Source organism: Terrapene carolina, unplaced genomic scaffold (assembly GCF_002925995.2).
Source record: "Terrapene carolina triunguis isolate 2854851 unplaced genomic scaffold, T_m_triunguis-2.0 Scaffold58, whole genome shotgun sequence".
NCBI lineage: Eukaryota > Metazoa > Chordata > Testudines > Emydidae > Terrapene > Terrapene triunguis.
In genome coordinates this window covers 45,762,450-45,782,546 of record NW_020664409.1, presented here as the reverse complement: position 1 = coordinate 45,782,546, position 20,097 = coordinate 45,762,450, and the positions used below count along the sequence as shown (strand labels likewise).

Genomic DNA, 20,097 nt, shown 5'->3' with positions numbered 1-20,097 from the left:
GCGGCGGGAAAGATCCTTTTATTTAATTTAAGTTAATTTTAAGTCAGCTACTTGCTCTAAATGGATGGTTGTCATTCCTATGTGTTTCTGGTAGAGATTTATTTTTTGTCTCTTTCCCCCTCCCCGTAATTTTAAAACAAGTTATTTGAGAAATGGGAGATGGAAATGTATATAGACAGACAAAATAACCAGCAGAGATCCTTGCACAGGCTGTTTTGGAGCTACAGTGCCAGGTTCATACAGGTCCAGTGAAATCTTTCTAATTCTCATGTGCTCTGCTGTAAGAAGTGTATAAGAATTTAAATGATGGTTATAACTCAGTGTAGAACAGACAAGTCAAGTTTGTACTTGTGAATGAATTGCTTGTGAATAACTGAATATTCAACTCCAAAGTCGTCCGTTTGCAAGGTCACATGTCAGTCTCCTGAGTGTACTGTATGTTGATTGTATAAATTTATGCTTCAGTATTTCAGTGTGCACTATGAAGTGATGGATATAAACTTCCGAGATTAGAATCTGTCCGTAAATAACCATTATGTAAAAAAAAATATTTTGTTGTGTAGGAATACAAAATTGCACACCAAAATTGCAAGAAATTAAAATGGGTCATTCTGATTCAAAATCACTCTGTAGAAAGGGGTTCCTCTTCAGGGCATGTTCTCATGTAGCTGGTGCATTCCACAGCCTCTTGTGTTAGACTGTCCCCTCCTAGTACTGTACAGAAGAAGAATGGTCTTGTGTATTAAGGCATAGGCGTGGGAGTTGGAAGATGTGGGTTCTCCCAGCCCTGCCACAGACATCCTGTGACCTTGGGTAATTCACTTGTGCTCTCTATGCAACTGTAAACCGGGGATGTTAGTGTGTATTTTGCAAAACCTCATCAGATTGTTCTGATGGTAATGTAGTGTTTATAAAGCAGAATTGAGAAGTTTAAGTATTTGTATGTATGTGCAGTCGCTCTGGGGAAAAATTCTGAGCATGTCACTTCAGCAATAATTTCAATTAGGATTTCCATTTTTGGCATGTATTTGCTGATAAATTTGCTACAAAACTCCTTTTTGGCAAATTAATAAAGTTGAGACACCCAGTTTTGACAGATATTGGCAATTTGGTTCACATACCTATTCTGGGTAAAGCCTATTACAGTTAAAAAGATATCTGATCTATCTAGGTTTTTATATGGTGATGTCTGAGCACCAAGCATCCTGGCATTATTTAACAGATGAAGCTTGAAGCTCGGAGTGAGGAAGAGAGGAAGGATGGTCCAGGGTTAAATTGAGAAACCTGGTTCAATTACCTGCTAGACCACAGACTTCCTGAATGGCCTTTGGAAGGCACTTTGTGTCTGTGATCTTCAGTTCTCCCATCTGTAAAATGGGGATAATAGTGCTTTCCTAGCTCTCGGGGTGGTGGTGTGAGGATCAATACATTAAAAGATTGTGTGGTGCTCAGATACCACGGTAATGAGGCTGTATAAGTGTCCAAGATAGACAGTGTGCTTCGTTACACAGCATAGACTTCCAGATCTCCTAAGTGAAGGGATCAATCTCTTAGGAGAAACGGAAGGGTATATGAATGTAGGTATATGAGTTCACTGAATTATTTTCTGTTTGAATGTGCTTGGCAATATTTCATACCATCACTTATCTGTATATCTGTGGCTGTCAGCACCATCCAGGTCCTCAAATGAAACTGATTAACAATGGTGCACAACTGACAGCAAGGAATGCAGAGATCAAGGATGCATGGAAAATATTCTGCTGTTCCTGTATCAATGAATATTGAGAAGTACGTTTTGATTTTTTGCAGCGAACATTCAATTTAATTAGCTTTCATATCACTTAAAAAACCCTAAAACTAAAAATGCCTGAACAGTTCAGATAAGTCAGCTTTCCAGTTGCTTACAAATGTAAAGTTGAAAGAATAAAAACAATTTGAAAGATATAGCAAGAGAATGATTGAACTCCTTTCCTTCATGTACGTGTTGCAATCCATCACTACTTTGGCAATGATTCTATATTCTAGTACATTCTAGTACAAAGACTATAGGAATTAATATCTTGAAAGCCCATAACTGTTCATTATAAGGAGACATATTTTTAAATATGATAAATGTGTTTGGAGGTGGAATGAAATTTTATTTAATATAATTGCAGAGCAGGTTTTCTGACATTGTCAATTGTTAAATGACATTCTTTATTGTGGCATCACTTTGAAATAATGGTAAAGTTTACTTGCTGCGAACATTACATTTTATTGTGAATGACATATTTTGGATCCTGGAGAATTAGAGAACTGCCTTTTTTTAAGTTGTAAAACCAACAGAAGAGCTCATGTAGAAAATCAGTGCACAAATTTCCAAACTTCTTTAGGGAAGTGGATATCTGTAAGTCCTAAGGGCACCACATCTGAGCACAGAACGAAAGTTATAAAGCAGGATCCCTGAAGCAGAACTGCTACCATGTGTGAACGCTTAGAGTGTACCTGCAAATGCTAATCCATAATGACAGGAAATCCATAAAGTCCTAAAGTCAAAATAAATATATACTCTGAACAAAATTCTGAAGTCTTTGCCTGTGATGATGTATTAACCGCAGCAGTCAGCACCATCCCTTCACTTTGCCAGGTTGCTTGGAGAACTTAGAGTGGTATGAGGTGCTGATGTCACATTTTCTGGTCTGCATAGTTCTTGGATGGAAGCAAATTGTGAAATGTTTACTTCACATTTTCATGCCTTCATTTATCTAATATTACTACTGCAGGTGCAGGATATGGAGAGCTGAAGTTAAAAATAGTCTTCCACCTCCTAATGTTCTTGATGCGTCATCCCAGCTAGACAGTTTCCTACTCACAAGATTGTCATGATCAGAAAATTCCAAAACTCCAAATGTCACCATGCTTTCCCTCAAAACACAATAGATCCAGATTTTTCTACTCAAAACATTTGAGGACTCTATTAGGTAGCCACCAAAACTTCACCCTGTTCATATACAAAGAGGTAACATCTGTAGCCAAACTAGGTAGTTACATGTCTCTGCTGACCTCTTCACTTGTTCATGCGTGACATACAAGCGCAGAGTTTGCATGTGGAAATAATTCTCCGTAATTGCCCCAAATTACAGCTGCAATATTAGAGTCAAGTTAAATTTGGCCCTAAATGTTTCCTCCTTCAGAAATACTCTGGAAAATTCCCCTTAAGTTCAGAACTCAGATGGTGGAGGTTTTGCCATTCCTTGATATTTTGTTTATTTACTGTCATTAATTGCAAAGTGTGGCTGTTGAGAAGCAGATAAAATGAAGCAGACTGTTTTCTGCAAGTGCTGTGACAAGAAGTAATAGTAAATTTTACTGAGATTTTAAAGCATAGATGTTTTGAATCCCTTTGATAGAGGGGGGAAAGAGGGGACATCCTGATCATTTTGCATCATGCTATAAGATGGAGAACAGTGAAATTGAAAATGTGACTGGGGGCAGATGGCATATAATGATAACCTTGCCAGGACTGGTATGAACTTGGAATCGGACAAGGGGTGCATTTTTTACAAGTGTTAATGGGACATAAAAAATAATAATTGAAAGCCCCACTCCTCTCTTCAAAATCAATTGTTAAGTCAGAGGCATTACCCTGTTATTGTGGGAATATATCCTAATTGGCAAGACTTTATCCATTTATCGTTAACAAAATGAAGTGTATGCATTAACAAATTGAAGTGTAATGCGTCAGCCAAAGCTCTTTGGTGTGTTCCGTTAAGGAGTTTATAACATTGTAACATTTCCAAAATGACAATGATGTGGAGTAGTGTATCAAAACATATGCTTCATCTGTGGATCAGAGACATAATACCTAACATAGAAAAGGGGATTAATAATTTTATCACCAATAACATTTATAGTTATGCTACTACAGTTATGCTTAATTATATTTCAGACCATAAACTGATTATTACAAGCCTCAGGAAGCAATATATCTCCCCTTCCAGCCATCAAGAACAGTACTGCACGATTAACAAAGTGCATTATTTTTGCTTCTTCCTCAGAAGTATAGATTTAAGCACAAGACACTGCTGGTGTATCTGCATTCTGCCTGCATGGATCTGACAGGACTAGAGCCAGTGTATTTTAGGGCATGATCCAAAGCCCATTGCAATGAATGGAAAGACTCTTGTTGACTTTAGTTGGTTCTGTATCCATTTAAAGGGATATGGGGCCAACCTACCTGTACCATAATTAGCTGCTTCCAAGCCTGAGGGTGCAGGGCTAATAGAGTCAAATGATAGCCTAATTAAAATCTAGGCTTCACAAAATGGGTTGAGAGAACTCCATAAGATGAACTACAGGATAGAGGTTAGGCTCCTATAAGAGACCATGAAGTAGGGTCTGTTGGAAGCAGGGAAGTCCTTAGCAGAGGCTGCCAGAGGCCCCTGGGAGAGCAGGCAGTGGAAACCTGCTAGGAAGAAGGGGCATTCAGGGAGAAATCCCCCAGAGCCAAAGCTCAACTAAAAGAGAAAAGGAGCGAACTCCAATAAATGGTAAACAGCAAGAAAGACTCCAGGGAAAGCAGCCTGGGAATCAGCACTCTATATGAAAGAGCAGGGAAATACTTCAAGGTAGCCCAGAAGAGACTGAGAACTGAGCCCAGGAGGTGGGCTGAAGAGTAGCCCAAGAGAGGGCAGGAGAACCATTTGTTTGGACTGTCGGACTTTTGTTACCATGGAAGGAGGCCCTGGAGGTTTTTTGCCTTCCTCCGCAGCATAGGGCAGGGGTCGCAAGCTGGAAGATTCTCTGCGACTTGAAGTCTTTAGATCACGATCTGGAGACTTCAACAGCAGAGTTAAGGGAAAGTGGGGGGGTCAGCTTTTGTGGCCTGCATCATGCGGGGGGTCAGACTAGATGACCATATTGGTCCCTTCTGACCTTAAAGTCTATGAGTCTATGAGTTATTTGAAAGGTGACCTGGCCAGAGGGCTGGGCCACGGAAACTGTAGGTCACTGCAGAACCAGAAAGGCAGACAATAATGGTGTGCTAAAGCAGAAGAACCCCTGCATCCTGGTACGAAAGGGTGCTCTTCTGATGCGTGCCCCTATTACAAACCCTTAATGCAAAATTCCGCCCCATACTTGTAGTCAAAGTTCTATTGACATTTAAGCATATAATGTTGATTTTAACAGGATGTTTTGCCCAATTTTAAATGGCAGTTGAGTGCATCAATAAGCCAAGGAAACCCAGTTAAGACAACAAAAGTTTAACTTTAGTATATTTGTATCTTTCACTGACGTCTTTAATAGTTTTAAATTCTGTACTTTTCATCTTTTTGAAGGCAGAGGGCCTATACATCGGACAAGGAGTCTCCCCACAAAAATTGCAGACTTGGGCTCCTTGTTAACTTCTATGGGACAATTCTGAGACCTTTATTCATATTTTCAGCCAGTCCTGCTGATTTCGCTGATGATCAGAATCTGCTGATTCAGCATTGAACTTTGGTCCTCAGATATTATGCTGAAGAGTCCTGAGATGTACAGAGAATTTAGAATGTCATTAGTGCAATGTTGAGCTGCTTTAAAAATATGACTCTTTCCTCATTAAAAGTTGTAAATTGAGATATTCTTCCTGTTTTTGACAAATTTCCTACCAGCTATAGAACAATATGAAGGATTGTGAAATCCAGTCCCATAGTGGTCTGAAGGAACCTGAAACTCTTAAGTTTGAGAACGCTGTAAGTCCTATTTTCTAGGCTTTTTCTGATGGGGAGTGAGGATGGACCTGGTGGTTTGAAAGGGTAGGAGTGAGTTTGTGGCTAAGAGGATGTGGTTTATTGAATCCACTAGACATTTTCAAGTACAGTATATTTAAAAAATGTTTTGTACATGTGCTTTGGATGTTGGAGTGGCATATTTTTAAAATCTAAATAAGTGCCTCTAGATTCATGAGTGTGCACGTTCTCAATGGAGAATCCACAGTAATGGTGAAAAGCAGTGAGAGTTTTAGGGGGAGAGATTGTATTACTGGAGTATGTTGCTAGTTATGAACAACATTCAAAAATAGGATGTGTGAAATTCTTTCTGAGGTGTAGATTGTTTGGATCGAGATGAGGGGAGAGGGGAATCCCAACAAAACCTTTCAGTCATGACCATGAACAAGTATGTGAAAAAGGAACTGGAACTGGTAGCAGGACCTGTTTCCAAAGTCAACAGTATGTGTAGAGTATGACCCTGCATAATGATCTAACCTGACACTCCTTGAGGATGAAAGAATGGGGCACTAACCACTTGCCATGGTTGTCATGTTGACAGACAAGCTGAAAGGGAAACCTGAATAGGACCCAGTTGCATGTGGCTAGTAGTCAAAAGATGGATTCAGTGGCTGCGAAGCTTACAGCAGCTGTTAGCGGTCTTAAAGTTTCAACATCTTGTATTTGCCAATAAGACACAGATTTGTTTTGCTTGTATGCCAGCATTTCCATGAATGTGTAACAGTGCAAAAACCATTCCTGAATAAAGAGCCTGACTCTGATCTCCCAATAGGTTCTGTTTAAATCTACAAGTTTGAATGCTGGCACAAATAAGTCATTGCGCTTCATCTTCATGAGAGTAATGATAGTGAGGTTCCCCCTCCAGCTATAATCTTAGGGAGAAAAATGGTGTGTTTGCCCCCTCCCTCTATTTGTTTTTGCACAAAGGCTGCTTTATGCTGCACTCACCAGACAGTCCCCCAGCTTTCAACCCCCTTGTCTGTCACCCATCAGCTGCTAGCTGATAGATTTCAGCAGCAAGAAGCAGCTGTGATCATAGTAGGGCTCTCTCTATCCTCCTTTTGGTCAGACAGAAGACTGTGTAATTAGGATGCTTGTCTCAGCTCCCTGCTTGCCCTTTCCTCCTCCCCTACCAACCCTCAGTGGCTGAGGACAGGGAAAGATGTGAAGGGTCCCAGTAATAGGCTGGCATGTGTGGCCCACCAGCAGCTGCTCTTCTGTCCCTGCCCCACCTTTCCACTGAAGGGATGGGACCTTTAGGGAGAAGGAGAGAGGTACACAGGAAACTTTAGGAGGTAATATTCTTGTGGATGGGATATTCCTCAGAGAGAGATGGGGAACTTGAAGGGGAAGGGAGAGTCTCTTTGAGGAGAATGCTGGGTATGTTTTGAAAATAGGGGGAGAGGAAGGAACCTTGGGGAGCAGACAGTGGAAATCAGGGAATGCAAGGGAGGGAGTTGAGGGAAGAAGTGAGGAATGGAAGATTTAAGGGTGGCAGGAGACACTGATACTTTGGAAAGAGAATAGAGGAAGAGGAGGGGTTTAGTAGAAGAGACTCTCTGGACACTTGGAGAAAGAGGAGCCTGGGAAGGAACTGGAAAACATAAAAGGCTAGATTTTAGTTGTGCTGTGGGTCAGCCAGTCTCACTGACCTGGTCTTTGGGGAGAGTTGGGATTTGGGGATAGAGAGGAGAGACTATGGCAGTGGGGCTGGGTGGGGAGTAAGGAAAGACTGAGGAGGAGTGAAGGGATTTGGTGAGCCAAGTGAAAGGATTTTGGGGGCAAAGGAAGAGGTGGGAGAGATGTGGGGTGGCAAGTGTATGAAGTGAGGGAGTGATAGGCTTGGAGACAGAGGCTGGAAAGCTTGAGGAAAGGAGGCCAGTGAGTGTTTTGACACAAGGGGAGAATGAAAGGGGTTTGATTAAGGATGCAGGAGAGAGGTGAGTATAGAGGGATTTATGGGGAGTGAGGAAACTTGAAGACAAAGGGCATGTCTACACTGCATAAAACACTCGTGGCTCGCCTGTGTCAGCTGGCTCAGGCTGTGGGGCTAAGAATTGCAGTGTAGATGTTCAGGCTTGGCTGGAGCCCTGCTCTGGGACCCTCCCCCCTTGCAGATCAGATTCTCTCTTGCCTTGAGCCTAGACTAGTCTTTTACTAGTCTGTGCACAGTGGGTGTAAAACACCATTATGATTTGGTATGACTTCACACCCACTTGGTGCAGGTCTGAATGACTGCAGAAGGTACAAGGCAAAAGGGAGGCAAGACAAGGAGAAGCAGAACCTAAAAGCACCAACTAAAGACTGCTGCTGGAAAAGCCTGGGGGAGCCCATGAGGGGCCTTTCTGCAGATTTAAATGGGAGTGAGATAAGAAAGAACTTGTACTACTGGGAGCCTAATGGGACAGGGAAGGGAGTACCTGATGCTGTGTGCGGAGTGGTTTGTTTCCCACAACTTTGTAGTTGTTTCAACTGTCGGCGTTCAAGGCAACTGCACCTGTGTTCTCCCTCTGTGGTCCACCAAGTGCAACCACTCGTGGGTTTCTGGTTTCCTCAGTCATCACTTCTCTTGGATGTAGACACATCGCTCTCCTTTCTGGCTGGAGTATTTCTGCACAATTCACTGCTTATGCTGAATTTCTCAGCAAGACAGACTCAGCAAGATAAATAGTTCTCCTTTGCCTTCCTTATTCTTAGGCTATAAGCAGCATAATTTCTTACAGTTATAAATTACCACACAGCTCTTTCTAAGCAAGCACATTTATTCTTAAAGTAAAAGTGCTAGAGAGAAAAAATAGTTAAATAAAAAGACCCAAATGGGTGCTAATAAGCTTACCAGAGATCACCCAACTCCTGCAAGGGCTTCGGCAGGTGAAAAGTCCTTCAAACTCCACCCTGTTGTTTTTTTCTGTGGTCACAGTTCATAACCACCTTGGCTCAGAACAAGCACACCCATGAATCTGTGCTTTTTCTCCTTTATATACTTTGGGTCTCTGATCCTCAGAGAGACCATGAATAGGTAGTCAATCAGGCAATAGGTGGCTCCTTGAGGCACAGCTTCAAACAACTGGGTCCAGAGGTGGGGAATTTGCATTCCGTCCTCCCAGCTATTTCCTAGGAAACCCACTTCTAAAAAAAATCACATTGTTTCAAATAATTCTTTGAAGCTCATAACCCTTCTCAGAGTTTACATTAGTCAGGTTCAAGTCTCCTCCTTAGAGTTGTTCCATACACTCCCACAATGACATATCAACATTTGCATTTTTGATACAATGAACTCCTGAACTCATTAAATTTAATTCAATAAGTCTTATCCAGGATATTGCAGGAAATTGCCATAACTGTCACACTAACTACCCAATAGTGGACTCAGATCAGGTAGTTAGAGCTGTGGTGATTTGTGCCTGCAATTCTCTTTCTGCAGATGCAACAAGGAGGCTGTGCCTTTTGAAAATCTAGTCATTAATGTATTTTTTTAACTGATTATGGGTCTAATTCTGCTCTCCTTTCCATGAAGACAGTGAGGCTGTATAACTGTAGCAAAACAGCCTTTGGCCATATGTTCCTGCACTCATGCTAGTACTTAATTGACAGGGTTCTGTTGCACTTCCACATTTTTTTCTTGGGAGTGTAACCTTTGATTTATGTGTTTCCAATTAGTAGCTTAAAAATAAGGAATAAAATGCAACTGAATTCTTTAATGTTCCAACCTCCAGACCGGTTACAGATAATTTAATTTAGTGGAGGAGTGATAACATTGAAAACTTTATTTAATATTAAATAGTTAACCACTGCATTTGCAGTCTCATTCTAAGATGAAATTATATATTCAGGGGTGTAAAGAAAATGGGTACATAATCCTTTCTCTAATGATGCCTTCATGGTGGATTTGCGTGCCTCAACTAAAAGTAGTGTGCTACCCTTTTTATAATCAATTATAGTTAACACCTCCTAATTAATATTAAATTCACCTTTTACCATATCTGTATTTGTTTGATCTCATTGGCTATTTAATATTAAGCATCATATTAATTAACATCTGCATAAATACTATCCCAATAACCATCAATGTTGATAGCATTGTCCAAAGCATAATATTTTATCTAATACACTTCTTAGGAACAAAACGTGCCTAGAACATGACCTTGGGTTATGCCCTGTCTTATCTCCATCTTGCCTCTGAATTATCTCCCTTCACTTTACTTATATTTTACCAGGCCTCGCTTGACTATTGTCAGACCTATCTTTAGGAAATAGATTTTTGGGCTCATTTGCATTTCAACTCCTTTCTATGGAACAGGAATGGCCAACCTGAGCCTGAGAAGGAGCCAGAATTTACCAGTATACATTGCCAAAGAGCTACAGTAATACATCAGCAGCTCCCCATCAACTCCCCACCCACCCCCGGCTCCCAGCGCCTCCCGCCCACTGGCAGCCCCACCAATCAGCACCTCCCGCTCCCTTCCCACACCTCCCGATCAGCTGTTTCCTGGCGTGCAGGAGGCTCTGCAGGGGAGGAGCGAGGGCATAGCAGGCTCAGGGGTGGGGGTAGGAAGGGTTGGAGTGGGGGCCGGGCCTGTGGCAGAGCCAGGGGTTGAGCAGTGAGCACTCCCTGGCACATTGGAAAGTTGGCACCTGTAGCTCCAGCCCCGGAGTCGGTGCCTATACAAGGAGCCGCATATTAACTTCTGAAGAGCCGCATGTGGCTCCAGAGCCACAGGTTGGCCACCTCTGCTATAGAACATAAAGCAGCATCATCCCTATAGACTACAGGAGTTAGGTAAAATTTCATTTCACTCTGCCAGCCTTGAAACCAGGACTGCTTAGGAAGCTTTGGGGAAGATAAGGCAGGAAAGCATCAGCTTTCTTCCACCTGCCTCTGTGTGCTGCTGCAGCTTTATGATTGAGCCAGCAGCCACTGCAGTAGCAGTTTTTAAATTGTTTTACACTATTAGTTAAATGGCTTTAGTCAACATTTATTAGAAAATAAAGTATATTTTGATTAAAGTGCAGCCTCTGAGCTTTGGCAGATTTTAGTAGCAATTTGCAACTTTTGCCTTGTTTCCCATGGCTAGACTATTACTTGTGTAACTTACGGTGACAAAACACTAGCCTACCAATCCATTAGGAGTGCATGTGCTGTAGCTTTTTAATTGTGGGATAATGTTCTTGGCACTGGAGTTAATGAAACAATAAACAACTTTCTCAGTTGCTGAGGTAATAGAGCAGACGTGTTTGTCTGTAAGAGCAGTTTATTGCACATCTACTATTTCATGACAAATATGATAATTTCTTATATACAAATATGAATTCTTGTTCCCCTCCTGAAGTAAATAGTTCCTTTGAGATTAGGAGGAATAAGTTGAGGGGATTTGGCTCTATAAAATCACTGCATATGGAAGAACACAGAGCTCTTGATGATGCTGTTAAACTTTAATAGAGCAGATGATAGGGGCAAAGCTTCCTCACGAACTACTGATGGTGCTGCTAGGCATGTGATTGGATGAAAGTTACCGGATACAAATTTCCAAAATTGATTCACATCAGTTTCAGCAAGTTGTTCTATAGCAGAATTCTGGATATGAAAGAACTCTGCATATAACACAATATGAGTTAGCATGTCCCACTCTTAGCTAACTACAGTTACTCCTCACTTAAAGTCATCCCGGTTAATGTTGTTTCGTTGCTGATCAATTAGAGAACATGCTTGTTTAAAGTTGTGCAATGCTCCCTTCTAATGTCATTTGGCAGCCACCTGCTTTGTCCACTGCTTGCAGGAAGAGCAGCCCGTTGCAGCTAGCTGGTGGGGGCTTGGAACCAGCATGGACTGGCAGCCCCCCATCAGCTCCCCCTATCAGCTCCCTGCTCCCCTAAGTTCCCTGTGCAGCAGCTGCCCAGCAGGCCATCAATTACCGGCAGTTCAGCTGTCCCTCTCCCCACTGCCATGTGCTGCTCCTGCCCTCTGCCTTGGAGCTGCTCCCAGAGACTCCTGCTTGTTGTGTGGGGGGAAGGGGAAAAAGAGGGGGGCTGTCAGGGTTCCCCCCCCTGCTCTTGGACCCCACTTACCCCATCTTCCATAGAGCAGGGGGGACACACGACAGGGCTCAGGACGGAGGGAGCTTGCTGGCAGCAGCTGTGGTCTCAGCAAGCTGATCTAATTAACAAGGCAGCTTACTTAAGAGTAGGCTCAGCGTACTTAAAGGGAAAATACGCATCTCTCTCTCTCACACGTGTGTGTCTCTGTCTGCGATGCTGTCTCCCCTCCCTCCATTCATGCTGCCTTGTAGAGTGTGAGAGTTAACCCTTGAGGGCTCAGCTGAGTACTAGTTCATCATTTAGCAGTAAGGAATTCCCTGGGAAATATCCCACCCTCTGACTCCTCCACCTCATGAAATGCTAAGGGAAATTAGAGAGGCTATCAAAATTAAGAACTCAATAATAGTGGGGGATTTCAATTATCCCCATATTGACTGGGAACATGTCACCTCAGGACGAAATGCAGAGACAAAATTTCTCAATACTTTAAATGACTGCTTCTTGGAGCAGCTGGTACGGGAACCCACAAGGGGAGAGGCAACTCTCGATTTAGTCCTGAGTGGAGCGCAGGAGCTGGTTCAAGAGGTAACTGTAACAGGACTGCTTGGAAATAGTGACCATAATATAATAACATTGAACATCCCTGTGGTGGGAAGAACACCTCAACAGCCCAACACTGTGGCATTTAATTTCAGAAAGGAGAACTATGCAAAAATGAGCGGGTTAGTTAAACAGAAATTAAAAGGTACAGTGAACTAAAGTGAAATTCCTGCAAGCTGCATGGACGCTTTTCAAAGACACCATAATAGAGGCCCAACTTAAATGTATACCCCAAATTAAAAGACACAGTAAAAGAACTAAAAAAGAGCCACCCTGGCTTAACAACCATGTAAAAGAAGCAGTGAGAGATAAAAAGGCATCTTTTAAAAAGTGGAAGTCAAGTCCTAGTGAGGTAAATATTAAGGAACATAAACACTGCCTAATTAAGTGTAAAAATGTAATAAGTAAAGCCAAAGAGGAGTTTGAAGAACGGCTAGCCAAAAACTCAAAAGGTAACAACAAAATGTTTTTAAGTACATCAGAAGCAGGAAGCCTGCTAAACAACCAGTGGGGCCCCTGGACGATCGAGATACAAAAGAAGCGCTTAAAGACGATAAAGTCATTGCGGAGAAACTAAATGGATTCTTTGCTTCAGTCTTCATGGCTGAGGATGTTAGGGAGATTCCCAAACCTGAGCCGGCTTTTGTAGGTGACAAATCTGAGGAATTGTCACAGATTGAGGTGTCACTAGAGGAGATTTTGGAATGAATTGATAAACTTAACAGTAACAAGTCACCGGGACCAGATGGCATTCACCCAAGAGTTCTGAAAGAACTCAAATGTGAAGTTGCGGAACTATTAACTATGGTTTGTAGCCTGTCCTTTAAATCAGCTTCTGTACTCAATGGCTGGAAGATAGCTAATGTAACGCCAATATTTAAAAAGGGTTCTAGAGGTGATCCCGGCAATTACAGACCGGTAAGTCTAACGTCAGTACCGGGCAAATTAGTTGAAACAATAGTAAAGAATAAAATTGTCAGACACATAGAAGAACATAAATTGTTGGGCAAAAGTCAACATGGTTTCTGTAAAGGGAAATCGTGTCTTACTAATCTATTAGAGTTCTTTGAAGGGGTCAACAAACATGTGGACAAGGGGGATCCAGTGGACATAGTGTACTTAGATTTCCAGAAAGCCTTTGACAAGATCCCTCAGCAAAGGCTCTTACGTAAATTAAGTTGTCATGGGATAAAAGAGAAGGTCCTTTCATGGATTGAGAACTGGTTAAAAGACAGGTAACAAAGGGTAGGAATAAATGGTAAATTCTCAGAATGGAGAGGGGTAACAAGTGGTGTCCCCCAAGGGTCAGTCCTAGGACCAATCCTATCCAACTTATTCATGAATGATCTGGAGACGGGTAAAAAGTGAGGTGGCAAAGTTTGCAGATGATACTAAACTGCTCAAGATAGTTAAGACCAAAGCAGACTGTGATGAACTTCAAAAAGATCTCACAAAACTAAGTGATTGGGCAACAAAATGGCAAATGAAATTTAATGTGGATAAATGTAAAGTAATGCACATTGGAAAAAATAACCCCAACTATACATACGATATTATGGGGGCTAATTTAGCTACAAGAAGTCAGGAAAAAGATCTTGGAGTCATCGTGGATAGTTCTCTGAAGACGTCCATGCAGTGTGCAGCAGCGGTCAAAAAAGCAAACAGGATGTTAGGAATCATTAAAAAGGGGATAGAAAATAAGACGGAGAGCATCTTATTGCCCTTGTTAAATCCATGGTACGCCCACATCTTGAATACTGCGTACAGATGTGGTCTCCTCATCTCAAAAAAGATATACTGGTATTGGAAAAGGTTAAGAGAAGGGCAACTAAAATGATTAGGGGTTTGGAACGGGTCCCATATGAGGAGAGATTAAAGAGGCTAGGACTTTTCAGCTTTGAAAAGAGGAGACTAAGGGGGGGATATGATAGAGGTATATAAAATCATGAGTGATGTAGAGAAAGTAAATAAGGAAAAGTTATTTACTTGTTCCCATAATACAAGAACTAGGGGTCACCAAATGAAATTAATGGGCAGCAGGTTTAAAACAAATAAAAGGAAGTTCTTTTTCACACCACGCACAGTCAACTTGTGGAACTCTTTGCCTGAGGAGGTTGTGAAGGCTAGGACTATAACAGCGTTTAAAAGAGAACTGGATAAATTCATCGAGGTTAAGTCCGTAAATGACTATTAGCCAGGATGGGTAAGGAAGGGTGTCCCTAGCCTCTGTTTGTCAGAGGGTGGAGATGGATGGCAGGAGAGAGATCACTTGATCATTGCCTGTTGGGTTCACTCCCTCTGGGGCACCTGGCATTGGCCACTGTCGGTAGACAGGATACTGGGCTAGATGGACCTTTGGTCTGTCCCAGTACGGCCATTCTTATGTTCTCAACCAAGCTTCACAATCATCATCACTGTGTACCAGTATTAAATTGTCTGTTTAAAACTTATACTGTGTGTGTGTGTGTATATATATATATATATATATATAATATAAATGTAGTCTTTTTGTCTGGTGAAAAAAAATTCCCTGGAACCTAACCCCCTCATTTACATTAATTCTTATGGGAAAATTGGATTCGCTTAACATAGTTTCACTTAAAGTTTCATTTTTCAGGAACATAACTACAACATTAAATGAGGAGTTACTGTATATAGAAAAACTCAGACAATTTAAATGTAGAACCCAGTGATTTTTTTCTCAGGTTTGTGTCTAAGCCTACATTAGTTAAATAACTGTATGAACTGATGCTTTGTATTTCTTTTCTCTTTTCACCTTTGCTTGGTAGAGAATATCTGCACTGTACCAGCTCCAAGCGTTTTTAAAAAAAGTGTTGCATTATTTTTTGTCATGTATTAGGGATAAGCATGCATATCGACACCAGCAATGTCCTGATATACACATGTACACCAGATAATAAATAAAAACAAATATTTATATTCCTGGGCTTCCATGTGAGATGTCAAAAACAATAATTTGAACAGAGAGAGAGAGACAATTGCATGGAAATGAATTGCAAAACTTAAAAAACAAACAATAAGATCTTGAGATTGGTAGACACACTAGCTGAAGAAACCTGAAAGGTTTTACTTAAAGCTGTTTTTCAGAAATAATAGTTTACAGAGGAATGTAATGTAAAACATTATTGCATTGGCAAGGAAAACCCTTCAATGTTCTGCAATAGAGTTGAGTACAAAAAAAATCACACTTGGGTGAATTAACGTGTGTTTATTTTGTTGGTCCTATGATGACAGCACACAGAGTAGGAAGAGCAGAAGTTTTGCTTGGGGATTTAAAAGGTGCAATGGAGTGATTCCAGGGGATCAGACCTTCTGTGAAGTGCAGTTGGCTTTGCCTGTGAGTTTAACATCCACATCAGGTACATGATTAGGGATATACATAGTAGCATTATTTACAGGGCATGAAGGAGGTATGGTTGGTTTGCTTTTTAAAAAGCTAGCAGTAAGGCAATGGGAAAAATCAATACAAATCTATTAGTAAAGCAGCGTGCTATAGGAAAAGCCATTGCATTGCCTGGAGTAAAATATTTACCAGAAAAAGCATTTCAAAGCACATTGCTTAAAATTTATCATATTTTTTCCTCAGAATATAAGCCAGTTTATGGAAGTCTTGGAAATGCACATTACATTCATAATAGCCATGACTCTGTTCCAACACATTTGTTGCTTAGTTCTCTAGCTAACGTCTGCACCACCCAGCTTTTGAAATTGAGTATGTTTGCTACCTGTTTGGAGGTTCAGAGGAGACTTCCTCACTACAGTCATGTTCAATTAAAACAGTTAACTTTAATATAACTTTACTGTTCAAGTTACTAAAGTAAAATTTGTTCTTTAGTTGTAGTCAATTTGCTACCTTTTCTAAATATAGGGTCAAATATTCCATACTTGTTCTATAAATGCATAATTCTCATTGACATCAGAAGGACTTCTGTATTTGGAATATGCTCTTTGATCTCCAGTGAGCCTTCATTTTCTCCATAACGTTAGATATATTTTGACTGAGATTAATGTTTCAGAAAACCATGTACTGCATTCTGATTTGTGCTTGATTACAAAGAAACTCCAGAGTAGTCTTTTCTACCCTCCAGTAGACATTAATCAATTCAGTTGTCTGAACAGAATCAACAGCGTTGACAGCTTTCCAGAGTTTCCACTTTGATAACCTTTTTGTACAGTATGTTGTTGTTTGAGATGTCTTGGCAGAAAACCTGAGAATGAAAATGAAGATGGCACAGATACGATGGATGGAAAGCATGTGTGAATTCATTTCCTATTGATATTGCATAATATAGTAGAGTTTATTTAACTTGGATATATCTATCTCCATATCTTCTCACTGGATTACTGTTGAATTTCCCATTCCCCAAATAGGGCTGGTTGGTTCTCAAAGGCCAGAGTCTACCCAGTTACACTACTTAGTGCAATGTACAAAGGAAGAGCGTAGGGCACTCCATAGGGCACTAACCACCTATGTACACTAATATAGGTCTTCAGTAAATGGAATCTGAATTAATGGTTTAAAAAGACAGGAATTGAGGCCCAGCTCCTTGAGTATTTAGGTGCCTAACTCCCAATGATATCAGCGGGAGTTAGGCACCTAAATACTTGAAGATCTCTTTCCTGTGTCTCTGAAAACTATAATGTTTTCATCTAGCATGCATTATTTCAGCTCTTACTTAAAGACCTTATTCATATAAAGAAAACAAACCCACTGTTTTATTCAATATTTTAAAAAATGTAGCTGGCAGCCAGCCTTACTATATCATGTTAAATTTTATGTCCTATAGTATCAATTCATGTTCTCTTTACAACACAAAATAGTAACCCAGTGAAAGACAAAAAACATTTAAATGTTGCTCCTTTTTGTAATATCTTAAAAAAAAGAAAAGCAACCAAAATCGCAACGTTCTTTATTTTTATTCAAGTTACACATACCTCTTCCATTCCACTATGCAAGTAAGCATGGACCTTAGGATACTGTATTTAAGCAGGAGTCACCATCAAACTCAATGAACATCCTAAAAATTGGTGGCATGATATGGCTTGGTGTAATTTGAGTTGCAGAGTGTAAACGGTCAGGCAGAAGAATGAAAGTGGTTTAAAAAAATTAAGATGATTTGGATACTAAGGGATTGAAAATGGACACTACCAAAATTGTTAAAACTAAGAAAGCAAAACAAGACTTTGCTTAGAACTGGCCCGATGTATGTCCACCTCCATTGCAGTACATTCACTGCTTGGTCATTTCTTGGCAAACAACATGAAAGCCTTTGGTTTAACTTCCAAGGGAGGATACTGGCTAAATTATAATTATAGGAGAATTGGGATCTCTACTTCCAAGTGAGGAAGACAAGTGAGGAATGAATGGCATATGTTTAAACGTGTACGCCAGATCAGAAGCTGCCCAGAATCATTCATTGTAACAGAGCTGGAACAAACACTCGGTAGCATTAAGTGTGGAACAGCTGCAGGTTATGACAACATATCTCCAGAATTCCTGAAAAACCTTGGCTCGGCTTTGGCTTGTGAAATTCTTCACCAGGATCATCAGTGAAGGTAGGCTACCGAAGATACGGCGCACCGCAAAAGTCATTGGCCTCCTAAAGCCTGGAAAGGACCTAAGTCAAGCATCAAGCTATCGTCCCATATCATTATTGTCAGTGTGCTTCAAGGCCCTGGAGCGCTTGGTCCTACAGCGCATATTACCCAACGTGGAGAGAATTTTGAGCCCTGACCATGCCAGCTTTTGCCGAGGCCACATGCGGCCAAGTATTCGTGCTGACCACATTTGTTGAAAATGGCTTCCAGAGAAACTTGAAGACAGGCACTGTTTGCATCGATCTAACAGCAGCGTACGATGTGGTATGGCACGCTGGCCTGCTCGTGAAGGTATCATGGGTCCTGCTACCTTGGGTCACAGGAGTCGTTGAACTGTTCCTCCATGATAGGCAGTTCAGAGCCCATATGGGGGAGAAGATAAGTGCTTGCAGATGACAGAGCAATGGGTTACCCGAGGGCTCTGTGCTTTCTCCAACCCTGTTCAACCTTTACATCAATGACCTGCCAGCAACGGAGTCACGGAAGTTCATTTACGCAGACGACATCTGTTGCGGTACCCAGGCCCGGATGTTCCATGAGCTTGATGCCACCTTAAACTGGGACATGATGAAGTCAGCTAACTACTGTAAGACTTGGCGCCTCCAGCCAAGCGTCATAAAAACAGTCTCCAGTTTGTTCCATCTTCATCACGCCAGCACAACCCAAGAACTGAATGAGTGGTCAGAAGGGGAAGCATGAAGTCGAACCGGTCTATCTAGGTGTGACCTTAGACCGCACACTGAGTTACCATGGCCCCCTGAAGAAGACAGCAGTTAAAGTTAAGAAGCACAACAATCTTCTTAGCAAACTGGCAGGTTCGTCATGGGGTGCTTGTGCTCCAACTTTGCGGATGTCAGATCTCGCCACCTCATATTTGGTGGCAGAGTACTGCGCACCACTTTCGAGTCGATCATCACACACCAAACTGGTGGATATGCAGTTACATGCCACCATGTGTATCATCTCTGGCACCCTGCATCAGACTCCTCTCCCATGGCTTTCAGTTCTGAGCAATGTTGCTCCTCTTCATATTAGATGAGAGGTTGCCACTGGCAAGTTGCCGGAGAAAGTACGCACCAACTCAAGTCTACCGCTGAACAATGACCTTTTTAAACCACCAGCTGCATGTTTGCCGTCACACCACCCATTATGGTCTCATCCGCCATGCCAGGATGTTAGGGCGGAAACACTCTAGCGAGAGGAATGGATATCTCTTTTAATCCCCAACCAGTCCCTCGTCACTGACCCCACAATTTGCCTACCTGGTTTTGACCTGCCCGGTCACCAGTGGTCCCTGTTGAACAGATTCTGGACTGGGCAAGATCTCTGTGCAGCCAGCCAGTATCGCTGGGGCCTTTGTGACAGCTGTGAAGCTGTGGCGCAACACAGATGATGTCGCACATTGTCGATGAATGCCTGCTGACTCTAGGTTCAGCGGTGGCCTAGAAAGGGGCTCTCAAACTGGGGGTTGGGACCCCTCAAGGGGTCACGAGCCTATTAAATGGGGGGTCATGAGCTGTCAGCCTCCACACCAAACACCTCCAGCATTTATAATAGTGTTAAATATATAAAAACGTGTTTTTAATTTATGGGGGGGGTCGCACTCAGAGGCTTGCTACGTGAAAGGGGTCACCGGTACAAAAGTTTGAGAACCACCGGCCTAGAAGAACTGCATCATGCCACTGAAGATGCCATCACTTAGCTAGATGACTATGCACATGCTAAATAATGCCAAGAGACCAATTAACATTTTGGTGTTGGTGAAAAAAGCAGTCATTCTCCCTGCTGGCTAGATAATAGAGCTGGTCAAGCTATTCTATACAGTTTATTAATTGGATTTGGCTCTTGTCAAACAAACTGATCACAATTTTTACAAATTTGTTCGTTATTCATGACAATATGACAAATAGTTTTTTTTTTTTTTTAAACGAACATTTGGGTTTATGGGTTTTTTTCTGAATTGTTCACAGTGAGTATTTGGAGCACTCACAAATTGCTCTGTGCCACTGGTCACGTCTGCCATGGGAACCGGGACAAGCGCTGCAGGAAGTGCGGGTACACCATGGAGATCTTGCCCCATGTCTTGTGCAGC

General features: G+C 41.6%; 1 protein-coding gene across 1 annotated transcript in view; it reads left to right on the top strand.

Moving 5' to 3' along the window:
• PXDNL (peroxidasin like) overlaps positions 1-20,097 on the top strand; it is a 291,769-nt gene that overhangs the window by 50,896 nt on the left and 220,776 nt on the right. Inside the window, exon 4 of the mRNA XM_026647339.1 lies at positions 5,843-5,856. Coding sequence (XP_026503124.1) covers positions 5,843-5,856 — 14 coding nt within the window. The remainder of the gene's footprint in view (positions 1-5,842; positions 5,857-20,097) is intronic.